General features: G+C 54.9%; 2 protein-coding genes across 2 annotated transcripts; both read right to left on the bottom strand.

Annotated features, from left to right (window-relative positions):
• Positions 1-3,189: 3,189 nt before the first annotated feature.
• On the bottom strand, positions 3,190-8,590 carry LOC145533863 (uncharacterized). Its single transcript, XM_081561208.1, has 3 exons — positions 6,918-8,590; positions 6,206-6,518; positions 3,190-5,953 (listed from the first exon to the last, which is right to left on the bottom strand). The coding sequence occupies exons 1-3, from the start codon at positions 7,152-7,154 to the stop codon at positions 5,322-5,324; spliced, it is 1,182 nt and encodes a 393-aa protein (XP_081417334.1). The 5' UTR covers positions 7,155-8,590; the 3' UTR covers positions 3,190-5,321.
• Positions 8,591-11,840: 3,250 nt separating this feature from the next.
• On the bottom strand, positions 11,841-18,001 carry LOC145533877 (uncharacterized). The gene is made up of 3 exons (XM_081561221.1): positions 14,550-18,001; positions 13,838-14,150; positions 11,841-13,585 (listed from the first exon to the last, which is right to left on the bottom strand). The coding sequence occupies exons 1-3, from the start codon at positions 14,784-14,786 to the stop codon at positions 12,954-12,956; spliced, it is 1,182 nt and encodes a 393-aa protein (XP_081417347.1). The 5' UTR covers positions 14,787-18,001; the 3' UTR covers positions 11,841-12,953.
• Between the last annotated feature and the right edge of the window lie 4,686 nt (positions 18,002-22,687).

The following is a 22,687-nucleotide window of genomic DNA, read 5'->3' on the forward strand; positions in this document are numbered from 1 at the left end:
TTGAGACCCCGCATCCAAGTTGGAGGACCGAAAGGAAGACTCGAAGGTCTCCCTCTCTTGTAGAAAAGAGTAGCCAACTTTCTGGTCCTGTTTCCATTGAGATTCTGTTCAAGTGTCCCAGCTCGGCTTCTGCGGGTGGCTGAGCTTCTAATGGCTCCCTGCGTTCTTGTCTTTTCCTCTGCAAACCTTCCGTCCTTTTCCCCCTTCTGGGGTGGATGGGCGCTGTCATTGCTTCTACCTTCGAGACAGATTGAGGAAAAGTCTGGACCATCGACTCCTTTCCTCTCTTTGGTTCCGTGTCTCTCTCTGGCTGTGTCCCTCTCTTTTCCGTTCTCAATTCCCTCTGTGTCTTCCTCTTTCTCTCTCGTGTGTGAATGGATGGATGCTAGGAATTCCACATGTATATGATTAGATGAGGGTTATGTTTTAGGGATAGGTTAGAGGGAGAGAAAGGCTTCAGGTCGGAGTTGGTCATAGGGGAAGGGTCAAGGGTGGTGGTGGTGTTTCTTGGAATCTGAGTGCTGTGCATTCTTCGTCTCTTTCCATATGAACCCCTTCTCAGATACACCACTTGGAAGGAGTCTCTCGTGTTCCGTTTCCTATCTTTTGCATTTGTGAATGCTTAGCTTCTCTGTTGTGAAGAGGTTCCATTGGATGGAAACCCATTGGTGTACTTCGTGTACCTCTTTCCCTTAATTGAAGAGACCCATTTCTACCTCCGCCCAGCAAATGGCAAGGAGACTCTGATGTTAAGGAGCCTTTGACCTACGCTTCTTTCTAGCTATCTCATGACATCAGTCTTTAGGGTGAGGTTTTTCCCCAATATTGAGGTGGTCTGAGATCCAAACCAATAGCGTTCTTCAGATGTAGCTGTCTGGGTTTCCCATGGACATTGATTGAAGAGGCTTTCTTGTTCCCATTTGGATAATCTCCCCTTCTGTGTCAGAGATGAGTTGACGATGGATGCTGGGGTTTGTTTCTGGACCCTCAACTTTATTCCATCGATCTGGATCTGTGTGTGTTGTTGTATTCCCAATAGCATACTGTCCTGCCGCTGCTGCTGCTGCTGCTAAGTCACTTCAGTCGTGTCAGACTCTGCGCGACCCCATGGCCTGCAGCCTACCAGGCTCCTCCGTCCAGGGCATTTTCCAGGCAAGAGTACTGGAGTGGGTCGCCATTGCCTTCTCCGATACTCTCCTGAGGATCCTAGTTTGGTCGTCTAATTTCCTTTCACACAACCTTGGATGTCCGTATCGGGGCCTTTTCGTCGGATTGTATTGACAATTTAGGCTCTTTTCTGTTTCCGTAACCCCTTTTGCAATTCTTTGTTCGGTGCGAAAATGCATTGGCATTTTGGGAGGAATAGCATCGAAGCTGTGGATTGCCTTGTGGGGCTGTGACATCATTTTACCAATAGGAATTTTTCAAGCCCTGAGCACAGCTTCTCTCTCCAGTGATTGGTGTGGGCTTGATCTTCCTTCTTCCATCTCTCGCCGTTTTGTGAGAACAGGTCCATCCTTCCCTTCTGGGTTAGATGGACTCGTGGATATCACTTCAGTGAATGGCATTGTCAGTGGGGGTGATAATTCCCTTCTCGTTGGAAGACTTTGCTGTGAGTATTAGAAATGCAGGTGACTTCTCTTCCCCTTCCTCCCTGTCCATCTCTCAGAGCCACCGGGAAACAGAGGCCTCATCCACGGTCACACAGGCCTGAGGGGGTGCAACTAGACTGTTGTTTCTTCAGGCCCTCAGTGCTGGACATCATCCGGGATCCTCTGTGTGTGTCTTCCTCAGTCTGGTGTCCCTTCAGACCTTTCCCTAGTTTTCACAGGCTTGTTGTGTTGGTGTTCTTTGTCTGTTTGGAGACACATCCTTGATAAGCTTTGTGTTTCCACTCATTCGTCTGGCGATGTATGACCTGTCTTTTGCTTTTGTCATGAGGTCTTTCCCACAGTAGATATCTTTGATTTTGCAAAGTCCACTGTATTCTCTGGGTTTTTTTGTGGACTGCCTTTTAGTTTTGTGTGTGAAGACTCAAAGCACGTGTCCGGTTTCTGCTCATTGTTCTTCTAGATTGGTGACAAGTTTTCACGGAAAGTTTGTCTAGGGATAAGTGGAAGTGAACTCGGTGTAAGGTGTCAAGTCTCCATCTCCATTCATGTCATCCCCTGCAGTTTCCAATTCCCTGTTCCTGAGTGGTTTTGGAGACCTTGTGGGGAGTTTGGTTGCATTGGAGTTTGCATTACCACCTTGATTCGATTCACACTGTTCTGCCGTCAGGGACACTGTCAAGGGGGAGTGAGGAGCAGCCTGCACTTCCAGCAGTGACCACACGGTGGGGCGAGTGCTGCTCTCCCCTCTGGGAGCCCCAGGCCACAGGCATCCCAGTGAGGAGCCAGCTCTGTGCTCAGCTGAAAGGAGTTAGTCTCTCAGGGGCCTCTGAGCCCTTGCCTTTGGATCACCCAGGGTGGGCATTGACTGGGACAGAAAAAATTGCCCTGAATTCCATGGACGGAAGAGCCTGGCTGTGTAGAGTTCGTGGGTTGCCGTGAATCAGACACAACTGAGGACAGAAAAATTCAATACATTAAAACACTTTTGGGGGGTGGGGGTGAGTGAAAGGGGGTGATGTGGGTTTTTTTGTCTTATATAACAGCCAAGGGAAATCTAGTTTAAACCTAAATTCACATAGACGGGAAAGGTATAGCTCTCCGTCACCCTATTAAAAAAAAAAAAAAAAAAAACTACTAAACTTTTCTGAAAGTTTATTTACTAGCTTCCTTGAGCAGTTCATGGTGAAGCTTTTTTTTTTTTTTTTTTCTGTGACATTGGCCTCATTAAAAAGTACGGTTTGCCTTTACTGGATAATTTTGTTCATTGGTTTCTTAGGGAACCTTGGTAATATTTGAGTTTCCTGGGGAGTATGGTCACATGACCTGGCCCTGGCCAATCGGTGCGTTCCACCTCCCTGGCCACTGTGATTGGCTCCGGGCTGGGGCAGTGCCCAATCGGGGCCCAGGGCCGGGCCTGACGTTGGAAGCCAGGGGAAGACGAGCTGTCGTCCTGCTGGGGTAGGGGAAGGGGTGGGGCCGGGGGAGGTCAGGCTCCAGCAGTGGGAGGGGCGTGAGGTCCGCCTGCGGCAGTTGGTGACCTTCCCGCTCCCCTCAGGGCAGAGCCGCCGGCCTGAGAATGAGGGCGCTGCTGAGCCCAGGGGCTGGGATGGCCCGTTGCTGCTGTGGTCCCAGAGCTCCACCCGAGACCTGAGGGAAACCTTCTGCCCGTGAGTCCTCTCCCGCTTGTCTGTCAGCTTGTTTGAAGCATGCTGGGTTTTCTGCCCAGCTGGCTAAGGGGAGTCCCTGGAAATGCAATGGTGTGGGTTTTGGCAGACTTCAGGGAAGACATGCCAGATGAGCCTGGGAGACTCCAGCTTAATCTGGATTCAGGAGATATCTCTTCGGGCCAGCTAGTAATTGTAGGATAAGCCTAATGAGTCTTCACAGGATGAAGAGAGTAACGTGCCAAGGTAGCATTCGATGTCCTCATTCGAGAGGATGAAGCTGGTGCTCAGAGAAGGGGGGAACTTGGCCACAGCAAGGAGGTGTGCACCCAGACAGAACCCCCAGATCCGGCCATTGGAGCTCAGGGAGGCCACTGGTGTGGCTTGTCCCTGTGGCAGGGGCCGAGGCACGCAGCCCACCCTGATTCCTGTGGGGGCCTGACTTGGGAAGTGCCATCTGGTAGCTTTGAGACTCACCAAACCAAATTGCACTGGAGAGAGGAGGGACACCTTCCTTCATCCACCCCCCACCCCCGCCGGCTTCCCACATACCCTGACCCCTTTCTCTCGATTTCGGAGCCATTTCCAGAGTCCCGCTCATATGACCTCATTTGAAGTGCACTGTGGACGAGCTGCCATCTGCAGCTGCTACCACAGCAGCCAAGGGCTTTAGCTCCCGAGTACCTCCCTTCCTTTGGAACTTGGGGGCCCTCTACTCCCCACTTGCACACCACAGACCTTTGCTGAGGATTGTGGGGACCCTCACTCAGTTTGCAGCACGTTGTAGCCATCCCTGTCCTCCCTTGAAACTCAGCTTGTGAGCTCCTTTGGAGCAGCGTGGCCCACCTGGCTGCAACGGAAGAGACACAGCTGACAGTGAAACAACAGCTTAGATCTGAGAGCCGGAAAGCTCTGTCAAAAGGGACCTCCCTCTTCACGCCGTAGAGGCTGTAGGAGCCGCCAGGGTTTCGGAACCAGTGCTGGGGCCAAAATGACTCCACAGCTGTTTTCCTTCCTGGGGAGGGTTCTGGCTTGAGTGGGAATGGCTCAAGTCTAAGGTTCTGAAAGCCCACTGTGTGCAGATGCACGGTACACAGAGAGGAGAAGGTGGAGTCCTGCCCTGGAGGTGGTCACAGCTCACGGATGAGCCAGGCAGGCAGGCAGGCAGGGCATGAGAACACCTGAGCTGCCTTCATGAGTGAATGGTGTGGGGGCAGAGGAAGAGAAGCCGGTCTGCTCCCTCATGTGGTGCCCAGGGCAGGTTGTCCCCAGAGGAAACCCTTACGACGGTGAGGAGAATCCCTGCTGTTTCCCAAGGGGTTCCGTCGGTGCGTGTCTTCCCCGGAGCGCTCAGGCCGTCTCTAAAGTACACTGGCCATGGGCATTGCCTCTCCTTGGAACTTCCCATGTGTTTCTCTTTTTTATGGAACAGTGATTTTCTAGAGGGGTTCTGGGCCACAAGGATGTTGGGTCATTTTCTAGCCTTCTGTCATGAAGAACGCTTTCCTGGGCGTTGGGGTGGTTTGTTGTTCCAGCTCCCTTTCTTGGCTTCTTTTGGGAGCTGGTGCAACAAGACGAGCTCAGCCTCTGCCTTCTGGCTGAGATGTCACCCTTGAAACAGCAATGCCTGCCTGGAGATAATGATGGCAGTGGCCAAAAGGGCTTCGTTTGGCACATGGTATCTTGAAAGGACGTACACCGTCCTTTCAGATATCAAAGGCTAGTTCAAATGACATAAAAATGAGAACTCTCCAATGGAGTCTTACAGTAGGTGGAGAGTCCGAAAAACACTGCTTCAGTCATTTCACGGAGAGTCATTGATTGGGGACACCAAGAATATAGGAAGGAATGCACAAAGAAAAGATGAAATTGTGTTCAGGATCGGGGGAAGGGATGAACAGGGCGTGCTTGCCTTGAATCCAGGCTTTGTTGGGGGGTGGGGCATAAAGATCAAACGGGTCTGAAACTACCAAGTGGTGATGGTAACACAGTATCACCAGAGTTACACAACAGTGTTCCCAAATTGCAACAATGATGAGAAAGTTTACGAATCCCAACTTAACCAACAAAAATACAGGAAACCATACAAAAAAGAAAACATCACCAGAAAGGTGGAAACAAACCAAATGCAAAGCAGTTCAGGGGAAAGGAACTCCATGTCCCCTGGGGGCAGACCGAGTTGCCGGCGTCCACGGTGAGCAGACAGGGATGGAGGCTGCAGAGCCGACCGCTCCCCTGGACGTGGTGTTTCCGGCAAGGGCTCTGGGTGTCTGTCCAGAGCGGGGGCTCGTTCTCCCTGCAGGGGTGGGTGAGTCATCGTGGGCGTCTGGGTGTTGCGCGGGAGCCAGGGCAGGCTCTCCCTGCCGAGGCGGTGACTCCTCCTCTGCCTCGGGTTGTCCTGCCAGAGCCCGAGCAGGTACAGGTGCACGTGGAGGTGGAGGTTCTGGCTGAGGGGGTGGGACATCAGTGCCTGGGGCTGGGGGTCCTGCAGGCACGGAGATCCGATCTGCCCAGTGTGCTGGCCAGTACCCAGCTGGCCTGGTGTCTCTGCGAGGGCAAGTCTCGGTTCTCCATCTGCCCTCGGTGGATCCCTGGGTCCTGCACCTGGAGCCACCACCTCTGTAGGGACAGGTCTGGGAAGTGGAGCCTGGTTCCAGTTGGAGGTCAGTGCTAGAGCTGGGGGAGAAGCAAAGTTTGCCCACAGGCCAGCCTTGGCATGTGCGTATCCCGGGACAGAAAGCTTCCAAGAGATTCCCAAAGAATACCCAGCGTCGGATGTCTTTTGGGACTGAAGTGTGCAAGACGGGGGGCGGGGGGTGTGAGGCCAGTGCTTGCTGCAGGCCCAGCAGCAGCTTTCGGGGACTCGTCCCTGTGTAGCTCAGCACCCCGTCCCCACACACTCCCGTGCAGCAGCCCCAGCGTCCTCACCTCTGTGCTCTGGCGTGCTGGGCTCCAGGTCCTCCTGCTGCCTCAGAGGCCGGGGTTCTCGGGACTCTGGGTCGGAGCCGGGTGTGCTGAGCTCCGTGGCAGCCTCAGACTGGGCCGGCGGGTGTATCCTAGGCGGTGTCTCTGCAGCAGGCCTTCCCCGCCTCCTCTTCTCCCCCGGTGGGGCTGATGCCTCCGTGGGCACGCTCACCTGGAGCCTGCACTGGGCCTCACGGGCGGGGGGGTGGTGCTCCGACCCCTCCCTCCGGGAGGTGGATGGGGTGTCCCCGTCCTCGGCCTCATCACGTGGGAAGCTCTGCAACGACAGTGACCGTCAGCCAGCCATGCTGGGAGTTTTCCAAGCTGGGCCTGGCCAGTGGAACCGCTGCTTCTGCCTGCTCGAACTTCTCTTCCCAGAAGGGTCAGAGACGTGTGTCTGCTCAGATCCCCACCCGGGAGGAAAGAGACCCACCTGTGGGTGTGAGGTCAGCCTGGGCGGCCGCCGCTGCCCGCACACTCCCCATCGGGCCCAGCCTGCTCTCCCCTGGGGTGTGGACACAACTTGTCCGCAGGCTTCTGACCCCACATCCGCCTGGGCTTCCTTGAGGGAGACACACCCCGAGAAACCCGCATCCACACACACAGGCAAAGGACCCGGTGTTTCCGGGTGGCATGGGCGAGGTGGCCTGGCCCGGCCTGGGGCTCCCCGTGTTACCTTTCTGTTTCTCCGGGCAAACGGCCAGAGGCCTCTCGGGGGTGTCCTGAGCCAACGTCGACAGGGTGCCCACGCACACTGCCTGTGAGCTCTCCTGAGGCCCCGGCCTCTGGGCATGGGCAAACAGCAGAACATCCTGGCAGCAAGTGATCTGGCTGGGGGCTCCTCTCCGCTCTGGAGGCCTGGATACCCGGGTTGCGGGTTCTGTTGGGTTCTGTTGCCGGCAGGTGACATCATCGCCTGGGGTTCGTGCTGAGGTCCCTTCCCCAAAACTTCCCAAGGGAATCTCTGGGTTTCTGACTGCTCGACCACCCCCCTTAGGCCATGTGCAGGCACAGAGACGCCCACACAGCCCAGCCCACAGCCCTGGGGAGGCCTGGGTGCAGCCAGGGCCTGAGCTCCGAGGGCCCTGCTGCTCTCAGACCAGGCTCCTTCTTCTCATAAGTGGTGTGGCCCTGGACAAGCATATGCCCCTCAGGGTTTCCCCAGTCTCTCCATCTGCAGAGTGGGGGTCATTCTCCCATCTGCTTCCTAGGTCTGTCGGCCTACGAGCAGCTCCATGCCTTTCCACCTGGGGCCGATATCACGTGGAGCTCGTGCGCTGAGACTTCAGAAAGAAAGATTCCATCCAGGGCTGACATAGCACAGAATGGGGCAGAACGAGGCCTGGATGTGCCGTGGTACCCAGGAAAAGGCACTCCCCCTCCTGACTGTTTTGAGACCCCGCATCCAAGTTGGAGGACCGAAAGGAAGACTCGAAGGTCTCCCTCTCTTGTAGAAAAGAGTAGCCAACTTTCTGGTCCTGTTTCCATTGAGATTCTGTTCAAGTGTCCCAGCTCGGCTTCTGCGGGTGGCTGAGCTTCTAATGGCTCCCTGCGTTCTTGTCTTTTCCTCTGCAAACCTTCCGTCCTTTTCCCCCTTCTGGGGTGGATGGGCGCTGTCATTGCTTCTACCTTCGAGACAGATTGAGGAAAAGTCTGGACCATCGACTCCTTTCCTCTCTTTGGTTCCGTGTCTCTCTCTGGCTGTGTCCCTCTCTTTTCCGTTCTCAATTCCCTCTGTGTCTTCCTCTTTCTCTCTCGTGTGTGAATGGATGGATGCTAGGAATTCCACATGTATATGATTAGATGAGGGTTATGTTTTAGGGATAGGTTAGAGGGAGAGAAAGGCTTCAGGTCGGAGTTGGTCATAGGGGAAGGGTCAAGGGTGGTGGTGGTGTTTCTTGGAATCTGAGTGCTGTGCATTCTTCGTCTCTTTCCATATGAACCCCTTCTCAGATACACCACTTGGAAGGAGTCTCTCGTGTTCCGTTTCCTATCTTTTGCATTTGTGAATGCTTAGCTTCTCTGTTGTGAAGAGGTTCCATTGGATGGAAACCCATTGGTGTACTTCGTGTACCTCTTTCCCTTAATTGAAGAGACCCATTTCTACCTCCGCCCAGCAAATGGCAAGGAGACTCTGATGTTAAGGAGCCTTTGACCTACGCTTCTTTCTAGCTATCTCATGACATCAGTCTTTAGGGTGAGGTTTTTCCCCAATATTGAGGTGGTCTGAGATCCAAACCAATAGCGTTCTTCAGATGTAGCTGTCTGGGTTTCCCATGGACATTGATTGAAGAGGCTTTCTTGTTCCCATTTGGATAATCTCCCCTTCTGTGTCAGAGATGAGTTGACGATGGATGCTGGGGTTTGTTTCTGGACCCTCAACTTTATTCCATCGATCTGGATCTGTGTGTGTTGTTGTATTCCCAATAGCATACTGTCCTGCCGCTGCTGCTGCTGCTGCTAAGTCACTTCAGTCGTGTCAGACTCTGCGCGACCCCATGGCCTGCAGCCTACCAGGCTCCTCCGTCCAGGGCATTTTCCAGGCAAGAGTACTGGAGTGGGTCGCCATTGCCTTCTCCGATACTCTCCTGAGGATCCTAGTTTGGTCGTCTAATTTCCTTTCACACAACCTTGGATGTCCGTATCGGGGCCTTTTCGTCGGATTGTATTGACAATTTAGGCTCTTTTCTGTTTCCGTAACCCCTTTTGCAATTCTTTGTTCGGTGCGAAAATGCATTGGCATTTTGGGAGGAATAGCATCGAAGCTGTGGATTGCCTTGTGGGGCTGTGACATCATTTTACCAATAGGAATTTTTCAAGCCCTGAGCACAGCTTCTCTCTCCAGTGATTGGTGTGGGCTTGATCTTCCTTCTTCCATCTCTCGCCGTTTTGTGAGAACAGGTCCATCCTTCCCTTCTGGGTTAGATGGACTCGTGGATATCACTTCAGTGAATGGCATTGTCAGTGGGGGTGATAATTCCCTTCTCGTTGGAAGACTTTGCTGTGAGTATTAGAAATGCAAGTGACTTCTCTTCCCCTTCCTCCCTGTCCATCTCTCAGAGCCACCGGGAAACAGAGGCCTCATCCACGGTCACACAGGCCTGAGGGGGTGCAACTAGACTGTTGTTTCTTCAGGCCCTCAGTGCTGGACATCATCCGGGATCCTCTGTGTGTGTCTTCCTCAGTCTGGTGTCCCTTCAGACCTTTCCCTAGTTTTCACAGGCTTGTTGTGTTGGTGTTCTTTGTCTGTTTGGAGACACATCCTTGATAAGCTTTGTGTTTCCACTCATTCGTCTGGCGATGTATGACCTGTCTTTTGCTTTTGTCATGAGGTCTTTCCCACAGTAGATATCTTTGATTTTGCAAAGTCCACTGTATTCTCTGGGTTTTTTTGTGGACTGCCTTTTAGTTTTGTGTGTGAAGACTCAAAGCACGTGTCCGGTTTCTGCTCATTGTTCTTCTAGATTGGTGACAAGTTTTCACGGAAAGTTTGTCTAGGGATAAGTGGAAGTGAACTCGGTGTAAGGTGTCAAGTCTCCATCTCCATTCATGTCATCCCCTGCAGTTTCCAATTCCCTGTTCCTGAGTGGTTTTGGAGACCTTGTGGGGAGTTTGGTTGCATTGGAGTTTGCATTACCACCTTGATTCGATTCACACTGTTCTGCCGTCAGGGACACTGTCAAGGGGGAGTGAGGAGCAGCCTGCACTTCCAGCAGTGACCACACGGTGGGGCGAGTGCTGCTCTCCCCTCTGGGAGCCCCAGGCCACAGGCATCCCAGTGAGGAGCCAGCTCTGTGCTCAGCTGAAAGGAGTTAGTCTCTCAGGGGCCTCTGAGCCCTTGCCTTTGGATCACCCAGGGTGGGCATTGACTGGGACAGAAAAAATTGCCCTGAATTCCATGGACGGAAGAGCCTGGCTGTGTAGAGTTCGTGGGTTGCCGTGAATCAGACACAACTGAGGACAGAAAAATTCAATACATTAAAACACTTTTGGGGGGTGGGGGTGAGTGAAAGGGGGTGATGTGGGTTTTTTTGTCTTATATAACAGCCAAGGGAAATCTAGTTTAAACCTAAATTCACATAGACGGGAAAGGTATAGCTCTCCGTCACCCTATTAAAAAAAAAAAAAAAAAAAACTACTAAACTTTTCTGAAAGTTTATTTACTAGCTTCCTTGAGCAGTTCATGGTGAAGCTTTTTTTTTTTTTTTTTTCTGTGACATTGGCCTCATTAAAAAGTACGGTTTGCCTTTACTGGATAATTTTGTTCATTGGTTTCTTAGGGAACCTTGGTAATATTTGAGTTTCCTGGGGAGTATGGTCACATGACCTGGCCCTGGCCAATCGGTGCGTTCCACCTCCCTGGCCACTGTGATTGGCTCCGGGCTGGGGCAGTGCCCAATCGGGGCCCAGGGCCGGGCCTGACGTTGGAAGCCAGGGGAAGACGAGCTGTCGTCCTGCTGGGGTAGGGGAAGGGGTGGGGCCGGGGGAGGTCAGGCTCCAGCAGTGGGAGGGGCGTGAGGTCCGCCTGCGGCAGTTGGTGACCTTCCCGCTCCCCTCAGGGCAGAGCCGCCGGCCTGAGAATGAGGGCGCTGCTGAGCCCAGGGGCTGGGATGGCCCGTTGCTGCTGTGGTCCCAGAGCTCCACCCGAGACCTGAGGGAAACCTTCTGCCCGTGAGTCCTCTCCCGCTTGTCTGTCAGCTTGTTTGAAGCATGCTGGGTTTTCTGCCCAGCTGGCTAAGGGGAGTCCCTGGAAATGCAATGGTGTGGGTTTTGGCAGACTTCAGGGAAGACATGCCAGATGAGCCTGGGAGACTCCAGCTTAATCTGGATTCAGGAGATATCTCTTCGGGCCAGCTAGTAATTGTAGGATAAGCCTAATGAGTCTTCACAGGATGAAGAGAGTAACGTGCCAAGGTAGCATTCGATGTCCTCATTCGAGAGGATGAAGCTGGTGCTCAGAGAAGGGGGGAACTTGGCCACAGCAAGGAGGTGTGCACCCAGACAGAACCCCCAGATCCGGCCATTGGAGCTCAGGGAGGCCACTGGTGTGGCTTGTCCCTGTGGCAGGGGCCGAGGCACGCAGCCCACCCTGATTCCTGTGGGGGCCTGACTTGGGAAGTGCCATCTGGTAGCTTTGAGACTCACCAAACCAAATTGCACTGGAGAGAGGAGGGACACCTTCCTTCATCCACCCCCCACCCCCGCCGGCTTCCCACATACCCTGACCCCTTTCTCTCGATTTCGGAGCCATTTCCAGAGTCCCGCTCATATGACCTCATTTGAAGTGCACTGTGGACGAGCTGCCATCTGCAGCTGCTACCACAGCAGCCAAGGGCTTTAGCTCCCGAGTACCTCCCTTCCTTTGGAACTTGGGGGCCCTCTACTCCCCACTTGCACACCACAGACCTTTGCTGAGGATTGTGGGGACCCTCACTCAGTTTGCAGCACGTTGTAGCCATCCCTGTCCTCCCTTGAAACTCAGCTTGTGAGCTCCTTTGGAGCAGCGTGGCCCACCTGGCTGCAACGGAAGAGACACAGCTGACAGTGAAACAACAGCTTAGATCTGAGAGCCGGAAAGCTCTGTCAAAAGGGACCTCCCTCTTCACGCCGTAGAGGCTGTAGGAGCCGCCAGGGTTTCGGAACCAGTGCTGGGGCCAAAATGACTCCACAGCTGTTTTCCTTCCTGGGGAGGGTTCTGGCTTGAGTGGGAATGGCTCAAGTCTAAGGTTCTGAAAGCCCACTGTGTGCAGATGCACGGTACACAGAGAGGAGAAGGTGGAGTCCTGCCCTGGAGGTGCTCACAGCTCACGGATGAGCCAGGCAGGCAGGCAGGCAGGGCATGAGAACACCTGAGCTGCCTTCATGAGTGAATGGTGTGGGGGCAGAGGAAGAGAAGCCGGTCTGCTCCCTCATGTGGTGCCCAGGGCAGGTTGTCCCCAGAGGAAACCCTTACGACGGTGAGGAGAATCCCTGCTGTTTCCCAAGGGGTTCCGTCGGTGCGTGTCTTCCCCGGAGCGCTCAGGCCGTCTCTAAAGTACACTGGCCATGGGCATTGCCTCTCCTTGGAACTTCCCATGTGTTTCTCTTTTTTATGGAACAGTGATTTTCTAGAGGGGTTCTGGGCCACAAGGATGTTGGGTCATTTTCTAGCCTTCTGTCATGAAGAACGCTTTCCTGGGCGTTGGGGTGGTTTGTTGTTCCAGCTCCCTTTCTTGGCTTCTTTTGGGAGCTGGTGCAACAAGACGAGCTCAGCCTCTGCCTTCTGGCTGAGATGTCACCCTTGAAACAGCAATGCCTGCCTGGAGATAATGATGGCAGTGGCCAAAAGGGCTTCGTTTGGCACATGGTATCTTGAAAGGACGTACACCGTCCTTTCAGATATCAAAGGCTAGTTCAAATGACATAAAAATGAGAACTCTCCAATGGAGTCTTACAGTAGGTGGAGAGTCCGAAAAACACTGCTTCAGTCATTTCACGGAGAGTCATTGATTGGGGACACCAAGAATATAGGAAGGAATGCACAAAGAAAAGATGAAATTGTGTTCAGGATCGGGGGAAGGGATGAACAGGGCGTGCTTGCCTTGAATCCAGGCTTTGTTGGGGGGTGGGGCATAAAGATCAAACGGGTCTGAAACTACCAAGTGGTGATGGTAACACAGTATCACCAGAGTTACACAACAGTGTTCCCAAATTGCAACAATGATGAGAAAGTTTACGAATCCCAACTTAACCAACAAAAATACAGGAAACCATACAAAAAAGAAAACATCACCAGAAAGGTGGAAACAAACCAAATGCAAAGCAGTTCAGGGGAAAGGAACTCCATGTCCCCTGGGGGCAGACCGAGTTGCCGGCGTCCACGGTGAGCAGACAGGGATGGAGGCTGCAGAGCCGACCGCTCCCCTGGACGTGGTGTTTCCGGCAAGGGCTCTGGGTGTCTGTCCAGAGCGGGGGCTCGTTCTCCCTGCAGGGGTGGGTGAGTCATCGTGGGCGTCTGGGTGTTGCGCGGGAGCCAGGGCAGGCTCTCCCTGCCGAGGCGGTGACTCCTCCTCTGCCTCGGGTTGTCCTGCCAGAGCCCGAGCAGGTACAGGTGCACGTGGAGGTGGAGGTTCTGGCTGAGGGGGTGGGACATCAGTGCCTGGGGCTGGGGGTCCTGCAGGCACGGAGATCCGATCTGCCCAGTGTGCTGGCCAGTACCCAGCTGGCCTGGTGTCTCTGCGAGGGCAAGTCTCGGTTCTCCATCTGCCCTCGGTGGATCCCTGGGTCCTGCACCTGGAGCCACCACCTCTGTAGGGACAGGTCTGGGAAGTGGAGCCTGGTTCCAGTTGGAGGTCAGTGCTAGAGCTGGGGGAGAAGCAAAGTTTGCCCACAGGCCAGCCTTGGCATGTGCGTATCCCGGGACAGAAAGCTTCCAAGAGATTCCCAAAGAATACCCAGCGTCGGATGTCTTTTGGGACTGAAGTGTGCAAGACGGGGGGCGGGGGGTGTGAGGCCAGTGCTTGCTGCAGGCCCAGCAGCAGCTTTCGGGGACTCGTCCCTGTGTAGCTCAGCACCCCCTCCCCACACACTCCCGTGCACCAGCCCCAGCGTCCTCACCTCTGTGCTCTGGCGTGCTGGGCTCCAGGTCCTCCTGCTGCCTCAGAGGCCGGGGTTCTCGGGACTCTGGGTCGGAGCCGGGTGTGCTGAGCTCCGTGGCAGCCTCAGACTGGGCCGGCGGGTGTATCCTAGGCGGTGTCTCTGCAGCAGGCCTTCCCCGCCTCCTCTTCTCCCCCGGTGGGGCTGATGCCTCCGTGGGCACGCTCACCTGGAGCCTGCACTGGGCCTCACGGGCGGGGGGGTGGTGCTCCGACCCCTCCCTCCGGGAGGTGGATGGGGTGTCCCCGTCCTCGGCCTCATCACGTGGGAAGCTCTGCAACGACAGTGACCGTCAGCCAGCCATGCTGGGAGTTTTCCAAGCTGGGCCTGGCCAGTGGAACCGCTGCTTCTGCCTGCTCGAACTTCTCTTCCCAGAAGGGTCAGAGACGTGTGTCTGCTCAGATCCCCACCCGGGAGGAAAGAGACCCACCTGTGGGTGTGAGGTCAGCCTGGGCGGCCGCCGCTGCCCGCACACTCCCCATCGGGCCCAGCCTGCTCTCCCCTGGGGTGTGGACACAACTTGTCCGCAGGCTTCTGACCCCACATCCGCCTGGGCTTCCTTGAGGGAGACACACCCCGAGAAACCCGCATCCACACACACAGGCAAAGGACCCGGTGTTTCCGGGTGGCATGGGCGAGGTGGCCTGGCCCGGCCTGGGGCTCCCCGTGTTACCTTTCTGTTTCTCCGGGCAAACGGCCAGAGGCCTCTCGGGGGTGTCCTGAGCCAACGTCGACAGGGTGCCCACGCACACTGCCTGTGAGCTCTCCTGAGGCCCCGGCCTCTGGGCATGGGCAAACAGCAGAACATCCTGGCAGCAAGTGATCTTGCTGGGGGCTCCTCTCCGCTCTGGAGGCCTGGATACCCGGGTTGCGGGTTCTGTTGGGTTCTGTTGCCGGCAGGTGACATCATCGCCTGGGGTTCGTGCTGAGGTCCCTTCCCCAAAACTTCCCAAGGGAATCTCTGGGTTTCTGACTGCTCGACCACCCCCCTTAGGCCATGTGCAGGCACAGAGACGCCCACACAGCCCAGCCCACAGCCCTGGGGAGGCCTGGGTGCAGCCAGGGCCTGAGCTCCGAGGGCCCTGCTGCTCTCAGACCAGGCTCCTTCTTCTCATAAGTGGTGTGGCCCTGGACAAGCATATGCCCCTCAGGGTTTCCCCAGTCTCTCCATCTGCAGAGTGGGGGTCATTCTCCCATCTGCTTCCTAGGTCTGTCGGCCTACGAGCAGCTCCATGCCTTTCCACCTGGGGCCGATATCACGTGGAGCTCGTGCGCTGAGACTTCAGAAAGAAAGATTCCATCCAGGGCTGACATAGCACAGAATGGGGCAGAACGAGGCCTGGATGTGCCGTGGTACCCAGGAAAAGGCACTCCCCCTCCTGACTGTTTTGAGACCCCGCATCCAAGTTGGAGGACCGAAAGGAAGACTCGAAGGTCTCCCTCTCTTGTAGAAAAGAGTAGCCAACTTTCTGGTCCTGTTTCCATTGAGATTCTGTTCAAGTGTCCCAGCTCGGCTTCTGCGGGTGGCTGAGCTTCTAATGGCTCCCTGCGTTCTTGTCTTTTCCTCTGCAAACCTTCCGTCCTTTTCCCCCTTCTGGGGTGGATGGGCGCTGTCATTGCTTCTACCTTCGAGACAGATTGAGGAAAAGTCTGGACCATCGACTCCTTTCCTCTCTTTGGTTCCGTGTCTCTCTCTGGCTGTGTCCCTCTCTTTTCCGTTCTCAATTCCCTCTGTGTCTTCCTCTTTCTCTCTCGTGTGTGAATGGATGGATGCTAGGAATTCCACATGTATATGATTAGATGAGGGTTATGTTTTAGGGATAGGTTAGAGGGAGAGAAAGGCTTCAGGTCGGAGTTGGTCATAGGGGAAGGGTCAAGGGTGGTGGTGGTGTTTCTTGGAATCTGAGTGCTGTGCATTCTTCGTCTCTTTCCATATGAACCCCTTCTCAGATACACCACTTGGAAGGAGTCTCTCGTGTTCCGTTTCCTATCTTTTGCATTTGTGAATGCTTAGCTTCTCTGTTGTGAAGAGGTTCCATTGGATGGAAACCCATTGGTGTACTTCGTGTACCTCTTTCCCTTAATTGAAGAGACCCATTTCTACCTCCGCCCAGCAAATGGCAAGGAGACTCTGATGTTAAGGAGCCTTTGACCTACGCTTCTTTCTAGCTATCTCATGACATCAGTCTTTAGGGTGAGGTTTTTCCCCAATATTGAGGTGGTCTGAGATCCAAACCAATAGCGTTCTTCAGATGTAGCTGTCTGGGTTTCCCATGGACATTGATTGAAGAGGCTTTCTTGTTCCCATTTGGATAATCTCCCCTTCTGTGTCAGAGATGAGTTGACGATGGATGCTGGGGTTTGTTTCTGGACCCTCAACTTTATTCCATCGATCTGGATCTGTGTGTGTTGTTGTATTCCCAATAGCATACTGTCCTGCCGCTGCTGCTGCTGCTGCTAAGTCACTTCAGTCGTGTCAGACTCTGCGCGACCCCATGGCCTGCAGCCTACCAGGCTCCTCCGTCCAGGGCATTTTCCAGGCAAGAGTACTGGAGTGGGTCGCCATTGCCTTCTCCGATACTCTCCTGAGGATCCTAGTTTGGTCGTCTAATTTCCTTTCACACAACCTTGGATGTCCGTATCGGGGCCTTTTCGTCGGATTGTATTGACAATTTAGGCTCTTTTCTGTTTCCGTAACCCCTTTTGCAATTCTTTGTTCGGTGCGAAAATGCATTGGCATTTTGGGAGGAATAGCATCGAAGCTGTGGATTGCCTTGTGGGGCTGTGACATCATTTTACCAATAGGAATTTTTCAAGCCCTGAGCACAGCTTCTCTCTCCAGTGATTGGTGTGGGCTTGATCTTCCTTCTTCCATCTCTCGCCGTTTTGTGAGAACAGGTGCATCCTTCCCTTCTGGGTTAGATGGACTCGTGGATATCACTTCAGTGCATGGCATTGTCAGTGGGGGTGATAATTCCCTTCTCATTGGAAGACTTTGCTGTGAGTATTAGAAATGCAAGTGACTTCTCTTCCCCTTCCTCCCTGTCCATCTCTCAGAGCCACCGGGAAACAGAGGCCTCATCCACGGTCACACAGGCCTGAGGGGGTGCAACTAGACTGTTGTTTCTTCAGGCCCTCAGTGCTGGACATCATCCGGGATCCTCTGTGTGTGTCTTCCTCAGTCTGGTGTCCCTTCAGACCTTTCCCTAGTTTTCACAGGCTTGTTGTGTTGGTGTTCTTTGTCTGTTTGGAGACACATCCTTGATAAGCTTTGTGTTTCCACTCATTCGTCTGGCGATGTATGACCTGTCTTTTGCTTTTGTCATGAGGTCTTTCCCACAGTAGATATCTTTGATTTTGCCAAGTCCACTGTATTCTCTGGGTTTTTTTGTGGACTGCCTTTTAGTTTTGTGTGTGAAGACTCAAAGCACGTGTCCGGTTTCTGCTCATTGTTCTTCTAGATTGGTGACAAGTTTTCACGGAAAGTTTGTCTAGGGATAAGTGGAAGTGAACTCGGTGTAAGGTGTCAAGTCTCCATCTCCATTCATGTCATCCCCTGCAGTTTCCAATTCCCTGTTCCTGAGTGGTTTTGGAGACCTTGTGGGGAGTTTGGTTGCATTGGAGTTTGCATTACCACCTTGATTCGATTCACACTGTTCTGCCGTCAGGGACACTGTCAAGGGGGAGTGAGGAGCAGCCTGCACTTCCAGCAGTGACCACACGGTGGGGCGAGTGCTGCTCTCCCCTCTGGGAGCCCCAGGCCACAGGCATCCCAGTGAGGAGCCAGCTCTGTGCTCAGCTGAAAGGAGTTAGTCTCTCAGGGGCCTCTGAGCCCTTGCCTTTGGATCACCCAGGGTGGGCATTGACTGGGACAGAAAAAATTGCCCTGAATTCCATGGACGGAAGAGCCTGGCTGTGTAGAGTTCGTGGGTTGCCGTGAATCAGACACAACTGAGGACAGAAAAATTCAATACATTAAAACACTTTTGGGGGGTGGGGGTGAGTGAAAGGGGGTGATGTGGGTTTTTTTGTCTTATATAACAGCCAAGGGAAATCTAGTTTAAACCTAAATTCACATAGACGGGAAAGGTATAGCTCTCCGTCACCCTATTAAAAAAAAAAAAAAAAAAACTACTAAACTTTTCTGAAAGTTTATTTACTAGCTTCCTTGAGCAGTTCATGGTGAAGCTTTTTTTTTTTTTTTCTGTGACATTGGCCTCATTAAAAAGTACGGTTTGCCTTTACTGGATAATTTTGTTCATTGGTTTCTTAGGGAACCTTGGTAATATTTGAGTTTCCTGGGGAGTATGGTCACATGACCTGGCCCTGGCCAATCGGTGCGTTCCACCTCCCTGGCCACTGTGATTGGCTCCGGGCTGGGGCAGTGCCCAATCGGGGCCCAGGGCCGGGCCTGACGTTGGAAGCCAGGGGAAGACGAGCTGTCGTCCTGCTGGGGTAGGGGAAGGGGTGGGGCCGGGGGAGGTCAGGCTCCAGCAGTGGGAGGGGCGTGAGGTCCGCCTGCGGCAGTTGGTGACCTTCCCGCTCCCCTCAGGGCAGAGCCGCCGGCCTGAGAATGAGGGCGCTGCTGAGCCCAGGGGCTGGGATGGCCCGTTGCTGCTGTGGTCCCAGAGCTCCACCCGAGACCTGAGGGAAACCTTCTGCCCGTGAGTCCTCTCCCGCTTGTCTGTCAGCTTGTTTGAAGCATGCTGGGTTTTCTGCCCAGCTGGCTAAGGGGAGTCCCTGGAAATGCAATGGTGTGGGTTTTGGCAGACTTCAGGGAAGACATGCCAGATGAGCCTGGGAGACTCCAGCTTAATCTGGATTCAGGAGATATCTCTTCGGGCCAGCTAGTAATTGTAGGATAAGCCTAATGAGTCTTCACAGGATGAAGAGAGTAACGTGCCAAGGTAGCATTCGATGTCCTCATTCGAGAGGATGAAGCTGGTGCTCAGAGAAGGGGGGAACTTGGCCACAGCAAGGAGGTGTGCACCCAGACAGAACCCCCAGATCCGGCCATTGGAGCTCAGGGAGGCCACTGGTGTGGCTTGTCCCTGTGGCAGGGGCCGAGGCACGCAGCCCACCCTGATTCCTGTGGGGGCCTGACTTGGGAAGTGCCATCTGGTAGCTTTGAGACTCACCAAACCAAATTGCACTGGAGAGAGGAGGGACACCTTCCTTCATCCACCCCCCACCCCCGCCGGCTTCCCACATACCCTGACCCCTTTCTCTCGATTTCGGAGCCATTTCCAGAGTCCCGCTCATATGACCTCATTCGAAGTGCACTGTGGACGAGCTGCCATCTGCAGCTGCTACCACAGCGGCCAAGGGCTTTAGCTCCCGAGTACCTCCCTTCCTTTGGAACTTGGGGGCCCTCTACTCCCCACTTGCACACCACAGACCTTTGCTGAGGATTGTGGGGACCCTCACTCAGTTTGCAGCACGTTGTAGCCATCCCTGTCCTCCCTTGAAACTCAGCTTGTGAGCTCCTTTGGAGCAGCGTGGCCCACCTGGCTGCAACGGAAGAGACACAGCTGACAGTGAAACAACAGCTTAGATCTGAGAGCCGGAAAGCTCTGTCAGAAGGGACCTCCCTCTTCACGCCGTAGAGGCTGTAGGAGCCGCCAGGGTTTCGGAACCAGTGCTGGGGCCAAAATGACTCCACAGCTGTTTTCCTTCCTGGGGAGGGTTCTGGCTTGAGTGGGAATGGCTCAAGTCTAAGGTTCTGAAAGCCCACTGTGTGCAGATGCACGGTACACAGAGAGGAGAAGGTGGAGTCCTGCCCTGGAGGTGGTCACAGCTCACGGATGAGCCAGGCAGGCAGGCAGGCAGGGCATGAGAACACCTGAGCTGCCTTCATGAGTGAATGGTGTGGGGGCAGAGGAAGAGAAGCCGGTCTGCTCCCTCATGTTGTGCCCAGGGCAGGTTGTCCCCAGAGGAAACCCTTACGACGGTGAGGAGAATCCCTGCTGTTTCCCAAGGGGTTCCGTCGGTGCGTGTCTTCCCCGGAGCGCTCAGGCCGTCTCTAAAGTACACTGGCCATGGGCATTGCCTCTCCTTGGAACTTCCCATGTGTTTCTCTTTTTTATGGAACAGTGATTTTCTAGAGGGGTTCTGGGCCACAAGGATGTTGGGTCATTTTCTAGCCTTCTGTCATGAAGAACGCTTTCCTGGGCGTTGGGGTGGTTTGTTGTTCCAGCTCCCTTTCTTGGCTTCTTTTGGGAGCTGGTGCAACAAGACGAGCTCAGCCTCTGCATTCTGGCTGAGATGTCACCCTTGAAACAGCAATGCCTGCCTGGAGATAATGATGGCAGTGGCCAAAAGGGCTTCGTTTGGCACATGGTATCTTGAAAGGACGTACACCGTCCTTTCAGATATCAAAGGCTAGTTCAAATGACATAAAAATGAGAACTCTCCAATGGAGTCTTACAGTAGGTGGAGAGTCCGAAAAACACTGCTTCAGTCATTTCACGGAGAGTCATTGATTGGGGACACCAAGAATATAGGAAGGAATGCACAAAGAAAAGATGAAATTGTGTTCAGGATCGGGGGAAGGGATGAACAGGGCGTGCTTGCCTTGAATCCAGGCTTTGTTGGGGGGTGGGGCATAAAGATCAAACGGGTCTGAAACTACCAAGTGGTGATGGTAACACAGTATCACCAGAGTTACACAACAGTGTTCCCAAATTGCAACAATGATGAGAAAGTTTACGAATCCCAACTTAACCAACAAAAATACAGGAAACCATACAAAAAAGAAAACATCACCAGAAAGGTGGAAACAAACCAAATGCAAAGCAGTTCAGGGGAAAGGAACTCCATGTCCCCTGGGGGCAGACCGAGTTGCCGGCGTCCACGGTGAGCAGACAGGGATGGAGGCTGCAGAGCCGACCGCTCCCCTGGACGTGGTGTTTCCGGCAAGGGCTCTGGGTGTCTGTCCAGAGCGGGGGCTCGTTCTCCCTGCAGGGGTGGGTGAGTCATCGTGGGCGTCTGGGTGTTGCGCGGGAGCCAGGGCAGGCTCTCCCTGCCGAGGCGGTGACTCCTCCTCTGCCTCGGGTTCTCCTGCCAGAGCCCGAGCAGGTACAGGTGCACGTGGAGGTGGAGGTTCTGGCTGAGGGGGTGGGACATCAGTGCCTGGGGCTGGGGGTCCTGCAGGCACGGAGATCCGATCTGCCCAGTGTGCTGGCCAGTACCCAGCTGGCCTGGTGTCTCTGCGAGGGCAAGTCTCGGTTCTCCATCTGCCCTCGGTGGATCCCTGGGTCCTGCACCTGGAGCCACCACCTCTGTAGGGACAGGTCTGGGAAGTGGAGCCTGGTTCCAGTTGGAGGTCAGTGCTAGAGCTGGGGGAGAAGCAAAGTTTGCCCACAGGCCAGCCTTGGCATGTGCGTATCCCGGGACAGAAAGCTTCCAAGAGATTCCCAAAGAATACCCAGCGTCGGATGTCTTTTGGGACTGAAGTGTGCAAGACGGGGGGCGGGGGGTGTGAGGCCAGTGCTTGCTGCAGGCCCAGCAGCAGCTTTCGGGGACTCGTCCCTGTGTAGCTCAGCACCCCGTCCCCACACACTCCCGTGCAGCAGCCCCAGCGTCCTCACCTCTGTGCTCTGGCGTGCTGGGCTCCAGGTCCTCCTGCTGCCTCAGAGGCCGGGGTTCTCGGGACTCTGGGTCGGAGCCGGGTGTGCTGAGCTCCGTGGCAGCCTCAGACTGGGCCGGCGGGTGTATCCTAGGCGGTGTCTCTGCAGCAGGCCTTCCCCGCCTCCTCTTCTCCCCCGGTGGGGCTGATGCCTCCGTGGGCACGCTCACCTGGAGCCTGCACTGGGCCTCACGGGCGGGGGGGTGGTGCTCCGACCCCTCCCTCCGGGAGGTGGATGGGGTGTCCCCGTCCTCGGCCTCATCACGTGGGAAGCTCTGCAACGACAGTGACCGTCAGCCAGCCATGCTGGGAGTTTTCCAAGCTGGGCCTGGCCAGTGGAACCGCTGCTTCTGCCTGCTCGAACTTCTCTTCCCAGAAGGGTCAGAGACGTGTGTCTGCTCAGATCCCCACCCGGGAGGAAAGAGACCCACCTGTGGGTGTGAGGTCAGCCTGGGCGGCCGCCGCTGCCCGCACACTCCCCATCGGGCCCAGCCTGCTCTCCCCTGGGGTGTGGACACAACTTGTCCGCAGGCTTCTGACCCCACATCCGCCTGGGCTTCCTTGAGGGAGACACACCCCGAGAAACCCGCATCCACACACACAGGCAAAGGACCCGGTGTTTCCGGGTGGCATGGGCGAGGTGGCCTGGCCCGGCCTGGGGCTCCCCGTGTTACCTTTCTGTTTCTCCGGGCAAACGGCCAGAGGCCTCTCGGGGGTGTCCTGAGCCAACGTCGACAGGGTGCCCACGCACACTGCCTGTGAGCTCTCCTGAGGCCCCGGCCTCTGGGCATGGGCAAACAGCAGAACATCCTGGCAGCAAGTGATCTTGCTGGGGGCTCCTCTCCGCTCTGGAGGCCTGGATACCCGGGTTGCGGGTTCTGTTGGGTTCTGTTGCCGGCAGGTGACATCATCGCCTGGGGTTCGTGCTGAGGTCCCTTCCCCAAAACTTCCCAAGGGAATCTCTGGGTTTCTGACTGCTCGACCACCCCCCTTAGGCCATGTGCAGGCACAGAGACGCCCACACAGTCCAGCCCACAGCCCTGGGGAGGCCTGGGTGCAGCCAGGGCCTGAGCTCCGAGGGCCCTGCTGCTCTCAGACCAGGCTCCTTCTTCTCATAAGTGGTGTGGCCCTGGACAAGCATATGCCCCTCAGGGTTTCCCCAGTCTCTCCATCTGCAGAGTGGG

This window comes from Giraffa tippelskirchi, chromosome 14 (genome assembly GCF_054371585.1).
Source record: "Giraffa tippelskirchi isolate mGirTip1 chromosome 14, T2T-mGirTip1v1.2.pri, whole genome shotgun sequence".
NCBI classification, from domain to species: Eukaryota; Metazoa; Chordata; class Mammalia; order Artiodactyla; family Giraffidae; genus Giraffa; species Giraffa tippelskirchi.